Below are 18,486 nucleotides of genomic sequence, written 5' to 3' on the forward strand. Positions count from 1 at the left end.
TACCCCATTCAGGACCAGGGAGTCCCCCACACCTGCCCGTCCCTTGTCCCCCAAAAACAGCCCTTCTGTATTGTCGGGATTCAACCTCAATCCGTTGACCAACACCCATCCTCCAGCCGCTCACACAGGACCTTCACTTCCTTCACTGGTTCCGATTTAAACGAGAGGTAGAGCTGGGTACGGTCCGCATGACCATGTGACCCTTTTGCAGAATTTTATCCCAATTCCAGGCCAAGGTGTATGTGAAATCTCTTCCTCTCTTCCTCAGAGCCAACACGGAAAGGGGCCCTTCAAAGCAGAGGCCGCCACAAGCAGGCAACGCCATCGCGAGCCGCCCCATCAGCCCCGAGAGGTAAGCCTGGCCAATGGTGCTTCTTGGAGGAAGGGAGAAAACTGCACATTCAACATGGGAATCCAGCTCCCAGCAGCCAGCATGCTCAATGGTCCAGGGGGTTCTGCAAAGTGGAGTCCTGGAGCATCCAGAAAACCACAGAATTGCCCATTTCTGATCTACGGGTAGATGATAAAGTACCATTTTGCTAACCCATTTTGCGGGGTTACCTTGTCTTACATAGACTAGCTGGGAATATCAACCTGCATTCTTCCTCCCTGAGGTCTAGAAACCTGCCCTCTAATTTTTATTGGCCTGGATGAAAGCTCAGATTCGCTCATCTTGTTTTCTCTAAGCTGTTTTTAATACTGAAGTTTAAATCGCTGTGACGCACCTGGGGCCTGTTAGTGAAGGGTGGGTAAAAAAAATTGGCTTGCTTTTTATTATGTAATTTGTACTTTTATATTGTGATTTTATGCTGCAACTGCCCTGAGACCTGCAGGTACACAAATTTTAATAACAATAATAACAGGGGCATTACTAATAATTGGGGCATTCATCACAATATAATTCGCCTGTGGTGAGCTGACAGTTTGCTCCAGGCGACTAGGCAACGAATGGCTCAGGTTGTACGCAGCTGAGCAAAACCAGCACGAAACTCTGCAGTTTATTTGCTAAGGCTTGTATTATGCCTCCCGTTTAGGGGCGCCCCCTCAAGGCACATGCAGGAACGGAGCGCCACAATTTGCACGCAGCACCAGGTGCCAGGAACAGACCTACAGCGCCCCCAAGAGGCCTGGACAAGTGCCCCCGGCCAGCGCACTCCCCAGACAGGGCATGACGCGACGGGCAAAGGCGAGGACGCCCTCGGACCACAACATGGAGTTCCTCAACGTTCCAGACCAGGGAATGGCAGGGTATGTGTTGATTTTGAAACCTATCACCTGCCCCAGGGTGCCCTTGGCGAGGAAAGCTGTTTCCCTCCCCCTTTGCTGGCAATATTATTATTAAAAGGTAAAGGGACCCCTGACCATTAGGTCCAGTCACGGACAACTCTGGGGTTTCCTAGAGCGCTCATCTCGCTTTACTGGCCGAGGGAGCCAGCGTACAGCTTCCGGGTCATGTGGCCAGCATGACTAAGAAGCTTCTGGCAAACCAGAGCAGCGCACGGAAACGCCATTTACCTTCCCGCCGGAGCGGTACCTATTTATCTACTTGCACTTTGATGTGCTTTCGAACTGCTAGGTTGGCAGGAGCAGGGACCGAGCAACGGGAGCTCACCCCGTCCCGGGGATTCGAACTGCTGACCTTCTGATTGGCAAGTCCTAGGCTCTGTGGTTTAACCCACAGCGCCACCCGCGTACCTATTATTATTATTATTATTTGCAAACCGCTTGGAGGTTTTACTTACGACCAAGAAGCAAAAGGTAGATTTTGATAACAAAACCATAAAGACTAGAATCATGGGGTCGGTTTGAAAATTAAACTGAACTTATTGGGAACCATAGGAATCTACTGCTAGGGTCTGAGGTCCCTTGGCCCCTCCACATTTTTGTTTTTATTTTACCAAATAATTTTTATTAGTTTTAACAAACTAGTACCAAATTACATCAAATTTAACGCAGTTTTTCCATTGACTTTCCAGTCTTCGTTGTCCATGTGTTTCATCTTTCCTCTAATTACTGCTTTATATCAGCCATTGATTTCCAATTCACATTCCGTTCCTTATATTTAATCTTTAATTCCAGATTTTAAAATTTATTTCCCCCTCCCTTTCCCCTTCCCCCTCAGCCGTCTATTTATCAATCCCTGCTTGTATAATTACTTATTTCCTTAAAAAGAAAAACAGAAAGAAAATGAGGTCACTCTGCTGCTTGCCTCTGCACCTTAAATCATTACTTGTATATACCCAGATAGGCGGGGTATAAACAATAAAATTATTATTATTATTTCTATATTATGTTTTTCTTTTCATCTTGCTTGTGTGATTATCTGGATCTGTCTTTTCGTCTATTGTTCGTCCTTTTATTTTTTCCCCCAATGTTTTTTTTATTGATTTTCCACGTTGATCACAAAAGGACATAACAAAACACACAACAACAAAAAACACACTACAATAAAATTAAACACAGAGAAAAATTATTTCTTCAAATACCTAATTCTCTTAACATTGATATCTGACTTCCTCGATTCCCCTCTAACTGAATTTCATTATACTGTATCACCTTTATAACAGTTCTCCAAGTTCATATTTCTAATAATATTAACTCCTTTCATTTACTAACCTCTTCTCCTTTATTAATATTCTAATCCTTAATATTTACTACCACATATTCTTATTCTACTCGTAAGCCTATTTGTTACTTCCAAGGATTTTCTATTTATCTTATATTACAATATTTAGCTAAATATTCTTTAAATTTCTTCTTGTTCCTCCTTTTGTATCCGCTCCTGCCCTGCCAAATATTTGAGGGTCCCAAAAATGTTGATGGGCATTGCTATCCAAATTGTTTGCAGTGTGCCGCATCATGTGATCAATTTTGTGGGGCAGGGCTTACCTGGGGCCCCCAATATTTTATTCAATTTGGCACCAGTCGGAAAAGCAGGATTCTGTGCCCAATGCCGTATTCTGTTCCCCTGTGTCATCCTGCAGATGGGATGAGCCCTGCAGGTGGAAACATCTCTGGTGCCCTGCAGAATTCGAACCCAGAGCTGCAAGCACCGCCTGCTGACTCACTTCCGCCTCTTTTTAACAGGACGCAGAGGAAGCGGAGCATCAGCCAGAAACCTCTTCCGGCCGTGGGGAGGCCCAAGCCGCAGCCCAAGGCTTCTGGGCCACGATGCCGCGCTCTGTACCAGTACGTCGGGCAGGATGTGGATGAGATCAGCTTCAACGCGGGCGACGTGATAGATATATTGATGGAAGGTAGGTCTGCAATGCGGTCTGTGATTCACGCAAGCAAAGGGTGAGGAAGCTGTGGTTTTGCACTGCAGAAACGCACATTTCTCTGGGGGGAGGTACAGGTGGGTCTGAGGTCAGCCATAGGGCAGGCGGGCAGTGGCAAAAGTGTGCAGGGCTGCCCCCTTCTTCTGAAGCCATCTCCCCACCAGACACCCTTTCCGCTCTCTCTGCCACTTTCGTACCCTCCAACGTTTCTCTGATGAAAGTAGGGACATCCTATTCCTGCATTATTATTATTATTATTATTATTATTATTATTATTATTATTATTATTATTCCCTGTCCATCTTACTGGGTTGTCCCAGCCACTCTGGGCAGCTTCCAGCACATATAAAAACATAATAAAACATTAAGGTAAAGGTAAAGGGACCCCTGATCATTAGGTCCAGTCGTGGCCGACTCTGGGGTTGCAGCGCTCATCTCGCTTTATTGGCTGAGGGAGCCGGCGTACAGCTTCCAGATCATGCGGCCAGCATGACTAAGCTGCTTCTGGCAAACCAAAGCAGTGCACGGAAACGCCATTTACCTTCCCACTGGAGCGGTACCTATTTATCTACTTGCACTTGACGTGCTTTCGAACTGCTAGGTTGGCAGGAGCAGGGACCGAGCAACGGGAGCTCACCCCGTCGCAGGGATTCGAACCGCCGACCTTCTGATCGGCAAGTTCTAGGCTCTGTGGTTTAACCCACAGAACCACCCGCATCCCTTAATAAAACATTAAACATTAACAAACTTCCGTATCCAGGGCTGCCTTCAGATGTCTTCTAAAGGTTGTATATTTCTCCGATGGAAATAGGGACGACCTAAGGAAAAGCTGGGGATGTGGGTGGCGCTGTGGGTTAAACCTCAGCGCCTAGGACTTGCAGATCGCATGGTCGGCGGTTCGAATCCCCGCGGCGAGGTGAGCTCCCGTCGTTCGGTCCCAGCTCCTGCCCACCTAGCAGTTCGAAAGCACTCCTAAGTGCAAGTAGATAAATAGGTACCGCTTTATAGTGGGAAGGTAAACGGTGTTTCCGTGTGCTGCGCTGGTGCTGGCTTGCCAGATGCAGCTTCGTCACGCTGGCCACGTGACCCGGAAGTGTCTGCGGACAGCGCCGGCTCCCGGCCTCTTGAGCGAGATGAGCGCGCAACCCTAGAGTCGGTCACGACTGGCCCTGACGGGCAGGGGTACCTTTTTAAGGAAAAGCTGAACATTCTGGGATCAAATCAGAAACCAGGACAGCCTCTGAAAATCCAGGACTGTCCCTGGAAAGTAGGGACACTTTGAGGGACTGTAGAATGATCCTGTTTTCACCAGAGAATGTTGAAGCGTATGCACGTAGCTAGGGCAGAGGAGCAAAGCAAAAAAGGCTAGATTTCAAGAGATGGTTTTAAACAGCAGCTGTTTCAACAAAGCAGGGATGGAGGGCGGCACGTGGGGTTGACAAGCAACACAAACACCTTGTCATATATTATTATTTTGTTTTCGCAGACCCCTCCGGATGGTGGAAAGGACGGCTTCATGGGAGAGAAGGCCTCTTCCCCGGGAATTATGTTCAGAAGATCTGAGCAGTGCTCCATCCTGTGGCCTAGCGCCCAAGCAGGGCAGTAAACAGGCCAGATCATACAAAACCAGCTCTTGAAACAGAGAGAGCTTGCGCCATGCACAAGGAACCCCCGCCACATGCGTTGCAAAGCACATGGGAGTCAGGAACGCTGCCTCCTTGACCGCTGTTTCCAAAACTGCAAATGCTTTGGCATGTGGGTTTTTTTCCAGCAAAGGCAACCTTTGCACCCTAGCACTCATTGTGTTGATATTTTTTGCTGTTCTGGTGCTATCTAAAGGGGTACGGCAAGTAGGGATTTTTTAAAAAAGGGATATGAGTTATGGAGGCATTGCACAACGACCGCCTTGATGTGTTCTCTGCACAATGTTGCAATGCTTTTTTGGGCGGGAGGCAGGGAGGCCCAGGAAGGAATTAAAAATGCCGTTTCGAAATGCACGTTGTCTTCTTCGTAATGTCAGTTTAGGGTGCAAGAATGCTCATTTGAAGGAGGGGCCATGGGCATAGCCAAGGGAGCAGCTGCCCACCCCAATCAAGTAAATAAAAATACTTAACTAAAAGAAAAAATAATCAGAATTATTTGGAACTGAAACCCTCACTGAGTTCAAAAGCAAGTAACTGAAAGGGAAGTAATTTAAAACAACAGTTGTTGAGACATTTCATTCCGAATCTGCTACCAGCCTTTCTCAACCTGTGGGTCCCCAGATGTTGCTGGACTACAACTCCCCTAGCTAGCAAGGCCAGAGCTCAGGGATGATGGGAGTTGTAGCCCAACAACATCTGGGGGCCCACAGGTCGAGAACTGCTGTGAGCCAGGCAGAGGGTGGGGATAGGTGGGGGGCCTGCAGCCCCCTAACCTAAATCTGGCTACGCCCATCGGAGGGGAAGCCTTGGCCCATTTTGATTTGCTAAAAATCAAGGGTGTGCCTGTTTGCAGAGTTTAGCTTCCCCAGTTGTGTAAAGCGGATTGGACCCATGGCCACGGATCGTTCCAAGGCAGGGGGAGAACACGTAGGGAAATAGAAAGATCCTTTATTTTGAGCCAGGCCGCCTGGCTCACTATTATACACAACAGCGGTTGCCAAACCTTTGGGGACCAGCACCCCCTACAAAAAGCATGCTTCAGAATAGCGGTTTGCACAGCCCGCCAAGGAAGATCACGAGGCAATCAAGATTCAAAACGGTAAACATCCGTCGCAATTTATTTAAAATCTAATTGGAACTATTTAGTTGAATGAATTCAACAAATGGGACTTAGAATCGTGGAATCCTTTGACAAGTGTCCTTCTAACCTAGAGGTTTGCATTGGCCTTTATTTTTATGATTATGATGCATTGGGGTTGGAGCCAGCATCTTGCTCCATCAGATTGAGAGCTTTAGCATAGAATCGTAGACCTGGAAAGGACCACCAAGGGTCATCTAGTCCAACCCCCTGCAATGCAGGAATCTCAACTAAAGCATCCATGACAGATGGCCATCCAAACTCTGCTTTAAAAAAATCTACATCCCTTTAATTTTCGGCTTGGGCAAGATGTGTCCAGAACATTGCCCCCTTTCCCCTTCTGGCTCAGAGATGGGGCAACTCAGGCGTTGGGGACAACTGAGGTCCTGCAGACCTTCCTCTCTGGCCCTGGACACTCCCCAGACCTGACTCACTTTCCTCCCGTGCTTTTAGCTTTGACAGAACGTGCCAATGAACTGCGGTAACACCTCTTGCTGGTCTGGATAGACTCAGTAGACTAGCATGGGTAGGCAAACTAAGGCCCGGGGGCCGGATCCGGCCCAATCGCCTTCAAACGGTCCAGGAATCAGTGCTTTTTTCCATGAGTAGCATGTGCTTTTATTTAAAATGCATCTCTGGGTTATTTGTGGGGCATAGGAATTAATCCCCCTCCCCCCAAAAAAATATAGTCCAGCCCCCCAACAAGGCCTGAGGGACAGTGGACCAGCCCCCTGCTGAAAAAGTTTGCCTATCTTGTGAGCAGTGTACGTACGTGACCCTCAGGTAAAGATCACAGCGGCAAGCATTTTGCCTTGGCGTCCGATTTGTCTGTGTAGACCCATGGTTTGCTGCAGTGTAACTGGCAAAAGTAGACTGTAGTTTGTCTCGAGATGGGAACACAGGATGGGTTTTTTTTAACAAAATCTCTGGCAAGGGGCTGCATTACAGGGTATAAAACCAGCCGCCACCTAGGATTAAAGGAACGGAGTTGAGAAGCCAGAGGTTGGGACTCCTCATAGCAACAAGCTTAACTGAGGTGAGGGGACATGGTAAGAGAAGTAAGAATGCAGAAACGTGCACATTTCCTACAGCTGCTTGTCTGGACTGCTGCAACAACTCAAACACCAGTCCCAGTTTAAGGTTACCAGGCACTAGAGCTGAGCGATATCTTGATAAAACCTGCTTTGGATGATATAAGTTCGTATCACGATATCGGTTTCTTAATTTTTGACCTGGCAATATATTGCAAATCATGGTGTCTGTGTGTGCTATGCAAAAATCAAGATGGGGGGAAAACCCATGAAGCCAGCCAATGACTCTACATAGCTCCATCCTTCTCAATAATATTTATTATTTGTACCCCACCGATCTGGCTGGGTTTCCCCAGCCACTCTAGGTGGCTTCCACAAAGACCAAAAATACACTAAGATGTCACACATTAAAAACTTCCCTCAAGATGTCTTCTGAATGTCAGGTAGTTGTTTATCTCTTTGACATCTGATGGGAGGGCGTTCCAGAGGGTAGGCGCCTCAACCGAGAAGGCCCTCTGCCTGGTTCCCTGTAGCTTTGCTTCTCGCAATGAGGGAACCGCCAGAAGGCCCTCGGCACTGGACCTCAGTGTCCGGGCAGAACGATGGGGGTGGAGACGCTCCTTCAGGTCTACTGGGCTGAGGCCGTTTAGGGCTTTCAAGGTCAGCACCAACACTTTGAATTGTGTTCGGAAACATACTGGGAGCCAATGTAGGTCTTTCAAGACCGGTGTTATGTGGTCTCGGCGGCTGCCCCCAGTCACCAGTCTAGCTGCCGCATTCTGGATTAGTTGTAGTTTCCGGGTCACCTTCAAAGGTAGCCCCACATAGAGTGCATTGCTGTAGTCCAAGCGGGAGATAACCAAAGCATGCACCACTCTGGCAAGATAGTCCGCAGGCAGGTAGGGTCTCAGCCTGCGTACCAGGTGGAGCTGGGAGACAGCTGCCCTGTATGCAGAATCAATCAGTGTGATACATTATCGCGATGTTTAGCTGGTGATATATTGTGATGTTGAACACCAGCTATCGCCCAGCCCTAATAGGCACCTAGGAAACAGCCAAGTCCCTGCTTGCAGGACACAGGAAAGTAATCTTCAGAGGCCCACTCAGCACCCTAGAATCCCATCTATCTTGAAGCAATATTGACAATAACACAAATGAGCCACAACCCTGAAAAGGCTCAGAATCGGCACCAAATTACGTTATTGAGAAGAGGACCCCCAACAAGGCCAGGTGATGTTGTGGAATATGCAAGTGTGTTGCTTGAAAGGACCCTGATTTGAGTGAAAAACTATTCCCTGCAGAAAATGAACCTTCACAGTAGGACCAATGTCATGATCTCGTCAGCAAAGCTAGGGAACACCCACCGCTTTTCTCGATGTTGCTGAACTACAACTGCCATCTGCCTCCACCACACTAGCTAGGAATGAGAGGAGCCGAGAACCCAACATGCCTCACTACTGCTCTGCAAGTCCAGGCTAAAAAAACCCTTCCTAGCCGAACATACCAACTGTTATTAAACATTAAAACTAGCAATAAAGTAAAATATAAACTTTTATTTAGAATTAAAAGCAAATACTTCAGTATCACAAACACACAATATTAAACTTCCAAGAAATATACTGCTAATTTGGAGTGAGCATTTATTTTTTTTTCTTTGCACAATCACAACATGCGGACAAATCCAGGAGAGAGGAAAAAAACAAGATGACAAAAAGGTGGAAATTTTCAACATCTTTCCCCCCACACCACCACCACCAGAGCAGCCTGTCACAAATAATTCGTACAAAGGAACAAGTCATCTTTCTTTCTTTCTTGCGCTTGTGCGCTACGCGTCATTTAAAGATGTTGACAAAATTTCTACAGATTCATCTTTGACAAAGAGAAAACGAGAGAGAAAAGCTCTAACAAGGCAAACACTGCAATCTAGTCTTCTTCGGAAGAGTCTCGTTCGAAGGTGTACGCCATGAAGCAAGCATCGGGTCTCTTGGGGACAAGGGCATGCCCGGGTCTCACAATCTCAAAGCCCAAGAAGCTGAAAGTACGGAGCAGCGAGGCTGCCGGGGAGAGAAGAGATGTAGGGTGAGTTCCCCAGACGAAATAAAACACCCCGGTTGCCCCCCCTGCCACCGGGGAGGTGACACGGGTTCCTCGCACACACACCCAGCCCCCAACTCTTACCTCTGTCGTCTCTATTCTTGTGGAAGCAAATGAAGACATGGTCCACTTGAAGTTGTTCTTCAGCAAACTCAAGAAGAACTGCAAAACTGGAGGTGGGGGGAAAGGACAGGAAGCAAGTGAAAACTCTTGTTTTCCACTTCCCTGCTCAAGAAGCATTTTATGCAACTGCGGTTTTGATTTGGGCAGAGGAAAAGCAGCAGAAGCTCCTTAAGGAGCCAGCAGCTGCCATTTATAGCTTAATAATCTCCTGGAAACGGAAATTACCCAGGATGGCCTCTGCCCCGCAATGCTACTGTCAAGAACTGGTTTCAGGAATTAAGATGCACATGTGGGAACTTGGAAGAACCTGGACTGCATTCCTTTCCCAATAAACACAGGCCTCTCTTTTTTGAAGCCCCACACCACCTCTGTGGAAAAGCCGGAAACATGTATGTACTTAATAGGTACAAAAGTAGAATAGCACAGGTTCCCCAGGTCCAATTTAACGAGGAGAAATTCCTCCATTCTCCTGTAAAGGGAAGGGGGGGACACCTAGTATTTGAACAGCCTCAGCCAATGCCTGTTGCGCCACCAGCACCATCTGATCCCCAGTGGCCAATTAGATGCCTCTGGGAAGCCCATCAGGACAGTCTGAAAGACACAATACTCTCCCCTGCAGAAGCACCCTGTCTGCAAACACAGAGGGTCCACTCAGCCATAGCAGCAGATAGACCACTCATCCAGTGTGAACCTGCCTAATCAGTGTGTAAAGCACACCGCACAACACAACACAACACCAAGAGGTGTATCAAGGACAGACCCCGAGGGCAGTTCTGTAAAAGCCACAGATTCAAGAACGAGGCTTGACCAGAGCTATAAATTAGCTGGCGGCCTCCCTCACCCACTCCAACCATGACAACAACCGAGGCACACCTGAACTCCTTCTGCCCTTTACCTGTCCTTGCTCCCTTCAGGCAGAGCGCCATTGGGAATTTCGATGTACAAGTTGTTATTGTTCAACACAGCTTTCCAGCTGATGTGTTTGGCATCCGTAAGCCTGGACTGGACATTCAGGATTCTTGTCCTGTTATTGGATGTTATCTCTTCTGTTACATTCAGCCGATTATCCTAAAGGAAACAGAAAGGTGTGTTTTTTTTATCTGCTTATGGCTGTGGGGAAATCTACTGCGAGTCCTGCTCAGAGTAGACCCACTGAAGTTAAAGGACACATCTCAGCCTAATCTCTAAAACCCTTAAAATATGCAGGGATTAACCCCACTTGCGGAGTACAAGCATACTTACGGAATAAAATAAGTTAGCTGAAAGATTGTGATCCCTCTGACAATTCCCTCGCCCACCTGGGATCTTCAGGGGTGGGTGAGGGGCATCAGGAGCACCACCGAGGCCCCGGACCCAGGTTACTACAGCAACTGAAGGACACTCTGGAACTGAGAAAAAGAGAGGGGGAAAGTGGTCAGGGTTGCACACCTAGGGAGGACACCAGAATTTCTTATGGACTAGTAGCATGAGCTCCAAGTTTGAACAAGCCTCCCAAAAATTAACACCCCCCACAAATTGCTTCCAACTCCAAGAATCATGCAAATGTCACACTTGTGTCTGTTGAATGCTAACACAAAAAACAATCTGGATGCACTCCACTGATATTCAAGCCTGCTGTTTTGCTATCTGGGGAGTTGCTTAAGTTTTCAGAGTTAACAGGAGCTCCAACCCATGAAGAAGGCAGGGGCCGGGGAGAGGACTAAAAGGCTCCCATTCTAGTTGTTTAACTAGCACTCTATTGCCCCATCAGCCCACAAACACGTTCATTCCCTATTAGCCTCTTGCCGCACTCACATTCTATAGAACTGGAAGCCCTTTCCTTTCCCCTTTACTGGTTGCAATAAAATACATAAAACGTCATTAATCCATAATATGTTTTGCTTCTTTCTACTGGGAATTTAATACTGGGAGCAGCAAGCCTGCAAGCTAAATTGGAGAGCTGCCATTTAAAAACAGAAACAAAAAAGTGCATGCACCCACACGTTAAGAATGGAACTTGCAGCTGCAAAATACCAACCCCTATTTCTGAATTTCTAAGCTGCCATTTAAATGTCCCGCACAGCTGAAGCAAGCTGGCCGCGCAGCATTCACGTACAGTGCTATGTCAACAGCAAGCCAGCTGAACTGAATGGGCTCCGTCTCCTTTTTAACATCAACAGCAGGTGATGATAATCGCTGTCCCACTTAGCCCCTCCCTCTGCACCATCCTTCGCCCTGCAGGCTCTGACTGGATGCGTCACCTCAACAGATGAAGCAGATCAAGGTTCCCCTCGGGGAAATTCTCACAACCATCCTGCCAGCAGCCATTTGCAAAACAGTATAAACAAGGGGTGGGGAGGAAGCCCTGCCATCCACCATTTTGAGCAGCCAAAAAAGAAACAACCGCCCCACTAATCCCTTAACGCGATATGCAGTGCTTTGCTCAAAGGATTGCACAACAATCCGATTTATTTTATTCCCCCACCAGCCACACAAGCTGGGCTCAAGGTTGCTCAAATGTGGAGGGGGGGGAAATGATTGAGTCATCTGAGGCGCAGAAAAATGCTGCTCCGGGTTACAATGGTTTGTGACTTCTTTTAAGGTCTTCTGACAGACAGTATAGTGCTACCTCGGGTTAAGTACTTAATTCATTCCGGAGGTCTGTACTTAACCTGAAACTGTTCTTAATCTGAAGCACCACTTTAGCTAATGGGGCCTCCCGCTGCTGTCGTGCCGCCGGAGCACAATTTCTGTTCTCATCCTGAAGCAAAGTTCTTAACCTGAAGCATTATTTCTGGGTTAGCGGAGTCTGTAACCTGAAGCGTATGTAACCTGAAGCATATGTAACCCGAGGTACCACTGTATCTACTCATTAAGGGCGCCTTTTCCATGTACATTTGCTATTGTAATTTCTGGTTTGATGCCATAGGCCCAACATCCAGTTACTAACTCCATCGTCTTACAATGCTCTGTGCTGTTTCAGTTTGGATGAGTGGGAGAATGGTTCCAGGCAGGAAACTTAGGGCATGTTTTATCTTTTTTTATTAAATTTGGCAGTTGCTTTATCTTGCTCAGGGCAACCCAAAATGGCATACAACCAAACGGACAAATAATAAACGCCACATAGGTACATTAAAATCAAATCTCCTTCCTTGGAGGTTTTTAAGCAGAGGTTGGATGCCCATCCGTCATGAGTGCTTTAGCGGAGATTCCTGCATTGCAGGGGGTTGGGCTAGATGACCCTTGGGGATCCCTTCCAATTCCGCAATACATTAAAAACACCCCACCCACTTCTAAAAGGCCACAGATAGTTACAAGGCCTGGTTACAGAGGACAGTTTTTACCTGGTGCCTAAAGGATTGCCAAGAGAACTTTTCTGGGGAGAGCATTCCAGAAACAGGGAGCCACCACAGAAAAAGGTCCATTCTAGTGTTCAAGATCTACCACCCTTAGTGTTTTCCATCATGAACTCAGTTCTCTCCTTAAGTAGCCATTACGCCCAGGGTTCAACACCCCTCTATCCTTGCAGTCCGCCAAGGAATCGGCCCTGTTACGCAGGAAGCCCAGGCTCCTTATCTAAAGACAACTGTTTCTATTCAGTGTCACCAAGACTGCAATCCACTCGTGGGGGAACCAATCGCCAATTCCCCATGGATCACCTAACTAAGGCAGGCTCCTGCGGGCCTGGATCTGAGCAAGCATGGATGTATTGGGTGCTCTTCAGTAGGAAAATCACTTGAAAGATAGGTTGGCTGTGCCTCACCTGTCTGCGGATCCAAATTATGTACTCTTGCTTTGTAAATCCAACACCCATTGTTGAACCGAGAGGATTCAAAGCAAGAAGGGAGACTATTCCAGACTGGATTCAACCCAGCTCCAGCCTCATCTCTCTACAAAAGCATTTGCCTTTAACTCAAACCCCCCTGCGTTCTGAGGTCATTTCAACAGCACCACAGGGCACACAAGGCTGGTACTGGTTTTCTCACAGCACCTAGCTACCCCACTCATATTGAGTGCGCCGCCAGGGCTGTTCTGAGAAATAGTGGTCTGATTCAGGCCCCACCCCCAAAGGATAGTTGACAGGAGGAGGGGATTCATTCTTGCACTGCAGTGGGGTGGACTAAATGACCCAAGGGGTCCCTTCTATGACGACCGTGCTCTATCCAAACCTAGCTGATCAACACCCAGAGCACATCAAGGGACAAACTCAATCTCTGGGAGAAGAGCTGGCCCAGGCTGCTCACCCCACCAAGATCCCCAGCTGGGGATGACTCAAGTTTACACTACCAAGTGCTACTGCATACTTAACCCAGCCTGGTCAATGATTAAGGACAAGACAGACACCATGTTGGGGGCAGTTTAGTCTAAACAGGGCTCTCTGCAACAAGGTTTTAGGCAGGTGGTGTCAGGAAGAACATGAAGGCAACCATTGCCACAGCATTCAGTTACAGTGGTACCTCCGGTTGCAGGTGGGATCCATTCCGGAGCTCTGGTCGGATCCAGAGGTTTTCGCAACCAGAGATGCCTGTTCTGCGCATGCGACGAAACCCGGAAAAATACTTCCGGGCTTGCCGCATGTGTATCCTGAAGGATACGTAACCAGAGGTGTACGTAAGTAGAGGTACCACTGTATATGCCTTGTACACTATGCTTCAGAGGTCCAAATCCCAGAGCAGGAAAGGAATATGGCCTGTACCTTTTAATTATGTAGGGAACAGGCCACAGTGTAAAGTATTACATGTAAAAAAAAGCCCGGACCTTGCTTAAAGCAGGTCAGAGATCCAATTTCCCACCCCAGGCTTGGTCAAAACAAGATGTCTTTCTTTAAAAAAAAAATTCTTGGATCAGCTGCTACTTTTGCACCGAGATTTGAGTAAAGGGAGCTGAGGCATGGGCGACTACAGAGAAGCTTCTTTGCAATGGTTCTGGCAGGGGCTACAACCATCTCTTCTGAGCTCATGAAGAAGGGCAAGGCAAGTGAGGAAGGGCTATTAGAGGGTTAAAGGGATGCAAGTGCCACCCAAGATGTCTCCAGCATTCACTTCCACCCCCATTTCTCATTCTTGAAGGAACATCCCTTCCTAGGTAGTGCCAATAAAGTGTGCACCTGCAGATATTAGCAGGAAAGAGACGAGACAGCAGGTTTGGGGGGAAGGGGAAGTGGGTCCTCTGCCTGTTCTGGGAAGGTGCAGTTGGACAAGGCCCCATGTCAGCTCCAATGGCACTAAGAAAGGAAGTTCAGGGCAAGCCGCACCCAGATGACAACAGCTAGGAAACTCCCCACTCTCCCGGAGGCAGACATTTACATCCCAATAATGCTCAGTTTGAGGTGCTTCTTCTAACATGATCAAAAGTGGAGGAAAAGACGTTATTAAGCCCTACTGCTGGCAAGAATGAATTAAGTGCTTGCCTAGTGAATTTGTCCCGACCTCAAATATTGTTTAAAGCCCCCACCCCTTTTCTAAAAGGTGGTCCCATTTCTGAATTCAGTGACATGGGAAATCTAGAGGTGGCTTTTACTAAACCTGGTGCCCTCCACAGGTTTTGAACTTCCATCTCCCGTAAGCGCCAGCCAGGACTGCCACTGGTCATTGCAGCCCAAAAGATTTGGAGGGCACTAGGTTGGTGAAATCTGATTTAGATTATGTAGTAAAGATACTGTTCTCTTTTTACACACACTCTCTATGTATCGAACGGGGCTTCCCTCTACTTGCGACCCTAGTGTTATACATATCCACTTGGAAGAATTGTTTAAATGTGGTTATTTTAACAATGCACATCAGTGAGAAAATTTGCACTGCTGAAGATTTGCCTTTGCTGTATGAATACATAGGATATTCTACAAAAAAGAGAAGAAAAGTCAGATGGGTATATGTGTGAAAGCTCAAGCTGCTACAGCACGAGATTCTTTAATCTCAGGGTAGTGGGTTTGAGCCCCACATTAGGCAGAAGATTCCTGCATTGCAGGGGGTTGGTCTGGATGACTCTGGTGGTCCCTTCCAACTCTACAATTCTGTGTTTCATTAATGTAGATTTCCCTAAATAAAGGTAGAACCGCTGCCTTCCCCGTGATTGACAAAGGGGTCGTAAATATCTCTCCACAAGGATTAGGCAGGTGCTCCACTTTTACGTATCCCTGCACGTAACTGTTTTTCACAAAAGGCTCCCAAGGTTTTGATAGGGAAGAGTGGAAGCTGGTGCCCATTTTCCCTTTATGATGTCACTCCTTTCCCTGAAACATATACTGAGTAAGGTGTCTGAGGGAGGGAGGGAGCCATTCCCCTAATGATAAAAAGAGGATTTGTTTTTTGTCTGGGTCGGGGAAGGTCTCTCATGTAACCAATGACCTCGTCTGCAACAAATGAGAGCAGAACCTCATTCTTTCCTAGGGAGCAGATGCTTCTGCCTCACTCCGGGGCAGGCAGTGGAGAGGGAAGACCCCATATTCTTCCCCACAATGATCAGATATGGGTTTTGCTTCATCTGTCCCTTCATACTATTTAGGAAGAGACTTCTTCTCTGGGGGGTGAGTACCAAAAGAAGGACGAGAGGGAAGAGTTTCTCACTACAGAATATAAAAGTGCAGCTTGCTTTCCCTCATCCTCACTCCCAGCATATACATACATACATATTTAAAATAGTAGCTCTTCCTTTGTGGAGTGTTCAGTGCCTGGTGGCCAATTGTCATTTTACACAAAGGCACGTGTTTGATAAAATTTTATTTTGTCCCGTGTGATCAAATAAAGTCTCATTCCCTGCAAATATATATAGGTAGGAACTTTCCTCTAAGTGTTGGCTGCCAAGTAGGTGTATGGGCAGCGGAAAGTGGAAGGACAAACTTGAACTTCCCAAAAGAACAAGGATGAGGCTCACATTCTTCCCCTTCCCCCTTTAAAATTGGCCCCTTTCTTCCTAAACGTTGGTGCTATAAGTGTGTGTGTTGGGTTGTGTGTGAAAGAGCAACAAACAATTTGTTTCGTTTCTTAATTAACAGAAGTGGGTCTCACTCTGCCCTTCCTCCCTACGGATACAGAATTTTGAGTTCTGTAATGAACCAAGGCGACTCTCTCTCCCCTCACTCAGTATATGAGTAGTGGTTGTCAATGAGGTATAGTTGGCAGTGTAAGGCACAAGAGACATTTCACCACCATTCACAATTATTAATTTTAAAGAACCCCTGACTTAAACCTAGCACTTTTTTTCCCCTCCACCCTAACTCTAAACATAATTTAGCTATGAGGCACCTAGGCAAACCGCAAGGCCCTACTGAATAGAGACTTTGAGAGGTGTTGGGGAAAAGATCACCCACACACTATCTGTATGCGCAGAACCTAACCAGGCAGAAACTGAAACCTAAATATGTCCCTCAACAAACACAAATGCTGCCTTATAGCTAAATTATGTTCAAGGCATTTTATATATCTTTAGCTTGCTCCTAGCTTTTAAAACTCTTGCTCCCTTACTAAATCACATCGCTTTTAAATTCTCTCTTATTCTCTATTCAAAATGGTTTGGTCATCTCGAATTCCCCTCCCATTTTAAAATAATCTCTAGCCCTCTCTGCATTTTAAACCTTTAGTTTCATCCCCCCATTAAACATATTTTTCGCTGTAGTTCCCCTCCATCCCTACAAATAAAGCCCCCCAAAAATATTTCTTTAAAATGGGGTGCTGGGGGGCGGTAGAGAAAAAAAGGGGAGGGGAAAACACGGGTTTTCCTTCCTCTTTGAAGTACTTTTACATTTACAGCCCCTTCCTTTTTCAGAAATACTTGAATATCTTCCCCCTTTCTTAAAAAAAAAAGCTCTAGAGCCCCCTCCCTTTTTCAAAGTATAGTTTCATCCCTAGCCGCCTTACATGTTCTACTTTATCTCTATCCTCTCCCTATACACACACACATATATGTATATGTGTGTATATATATATACACACACACACACGTATACTGTACATACACACATTTATATGTATGAGGTGCTAGAGGGGGAAAACAGGGTCATGGAGAAAAAAAGGGGAGGGGCGTGGCCAAAGCAAACCCCGCCCTTCTCGGGCCTTCGTGCGGAGGGGCGTGGCTTATAGGGCGTGGCCTGCGCGACAAGGCCGCGGCCCGTCAGGCGAAGCGAGGCGCCTGCCTGGGGGGGGTCCTTTCTCTTTTCCTCCGCCTCCTCACCTCCTCAAAGCGGCGCTGGCGGGCAGGGCGGGCATGTCGGCGGGGACGTGGGTCTTTTTATTTCCTTCCTTCTCGCGGGCGAAGCAGTGACTGTTGAGGATCCGCTGCAGGGAGGATTTCACCATCCGGGCCGCCCCCTGGTCGCCGAACCCCCGGTCGGGTCTTTCCCCCCGCCGCCTCCTCCTCCTCCTCCTCCTTCTCGGCTCCCCCTCGCGGCAGCTGCTTCCCTTCCTTCTTCTCCCTTCGGCTGCACAAAATGGCGGACCGGAACGTTCCGACAGCCGCCTTTATGTAGTGGTGGGCGGAGCCCGGGGGCCTTATGGCCACGCCCACCTCGCGCGTTTTACGCCTATGGGAGCAAAGGCCGCGTCTACCTTCTAGCATAAGGCGGGTTGCCCCGCCTACTCCTCCGCAAATAAGGGCAAGGCCACGCCCACTTCTCCTTCCCCGCTCCCCCCTCCCTGTTCCACCTCTTTTTTCATCTTTACCGTTTTTCCTCTCTGAGGTAAACAATATTTTCTTTCCCCTCCCCCACTCACCGTGAAGGGCTTTCCTGATTGGCTGAGGGGCCGCGGCGCAGAAAAGGAAGGAGGCGGGTTAAGATGATTGGCAGCTCGAAGAATACTTTCACACAAACGCACATAAAAGAGGCAAGGCGGAGCCATGCTGAAGCGGACTTCTCTAATTGGCCGAGGGAGATGATCTTGGCGATTCGATTGGCTGAGAAGGTGGCATTCTTGAAGTTAGTTGAAAATGAGAGAGAGAGAGATGGAGGGGGCAGCGCCTCGGTGAGAGGAGGTAAGTTGCGCATGCGCAGATGTGGAAGCGCGAGGGGGGCTCTTATTACTATTCCCTCATAAATAAATACCTCGTTATTGAATAATATAAAGTTTTATTCGTTAGGTAAATCAAATATAAATAAATATTAAGTATCCATAAACTCCTTCCTAGAAAACATTCTACTCAGACGCTCATAAATCGCCTCAGCTGAAATAAAAATAAATACTTTTGAAATAATCACACATGAACGC

General features: G+C 47.4%; 2 protein-coding genes across 2 annotated transcripts in view; one reads left to right on the forward strand and one right to left on the reverse strand.

Annotated features, from left to right (window-relative positions):
• Window positions 1–5,335, forward strand: part of MYO1F (myosin IF) — a 58,824-nt gene extending 53,489 nt beyond the window's left edge. The window contains exons 25-28 of the mRNA XM_053372596.1: window positions 269–352; window positions 1,035–1,248; window positions 3,088–3,257; window positions 4,765–5,335. Of these exons, the coding sequence (XP_053228571.1) occupies window positions 269–352; window positions 1,035–1,248; window positions 3,088–3,257; window positions 4,765–4,841 (545 nt within the window). The 3' untranslated portion in view covers window positions 4,842–5,335. The remainder of the gene's footprint in view (window positions 1–268; window positions 353–1,034; window positions 1,249–3,087; window positions 3,258–4,764) is intronic.
• Window positions 5,336–8,623: 3,288 nt separating this feature from the next.
• Window positions 8,624–17,704, reverse strand: OAZ1 (ornithine decarboxylase antizyme 1). The gene is given in 6 exon segments (XM_053372431.1): window positions 8,624–9,144; window positions 9,269–9,354; window positions 10,203–10,375; window positions 10,550–10,636; window positions 10,638–10,695; window positions 17,456–17,704. Coding segments are annotated over 6 exon segments (660 nt in total). The 5' UTR covers window positions 17,581–17,704; the 3' UTR covers window positions 8,624–9,013.
• Window positions 17,705–18,486: the final 782 nt, after the last annotated feature.

Source organism: Podarcis raffonei, chromosome 18 (assembly GCF_027172205.1).
Source record: "Podarcis raffonei isolate rPodRaf1 chromosome 18, rPodRaf1.pri, whole genome shotgun sequence".
Lineage (NCBI taxonomy): Eukaryota > Metazoa > Chordata > Lepidosauria > Squamata > Lacertidae > Podarcis > Podarcis raffonei.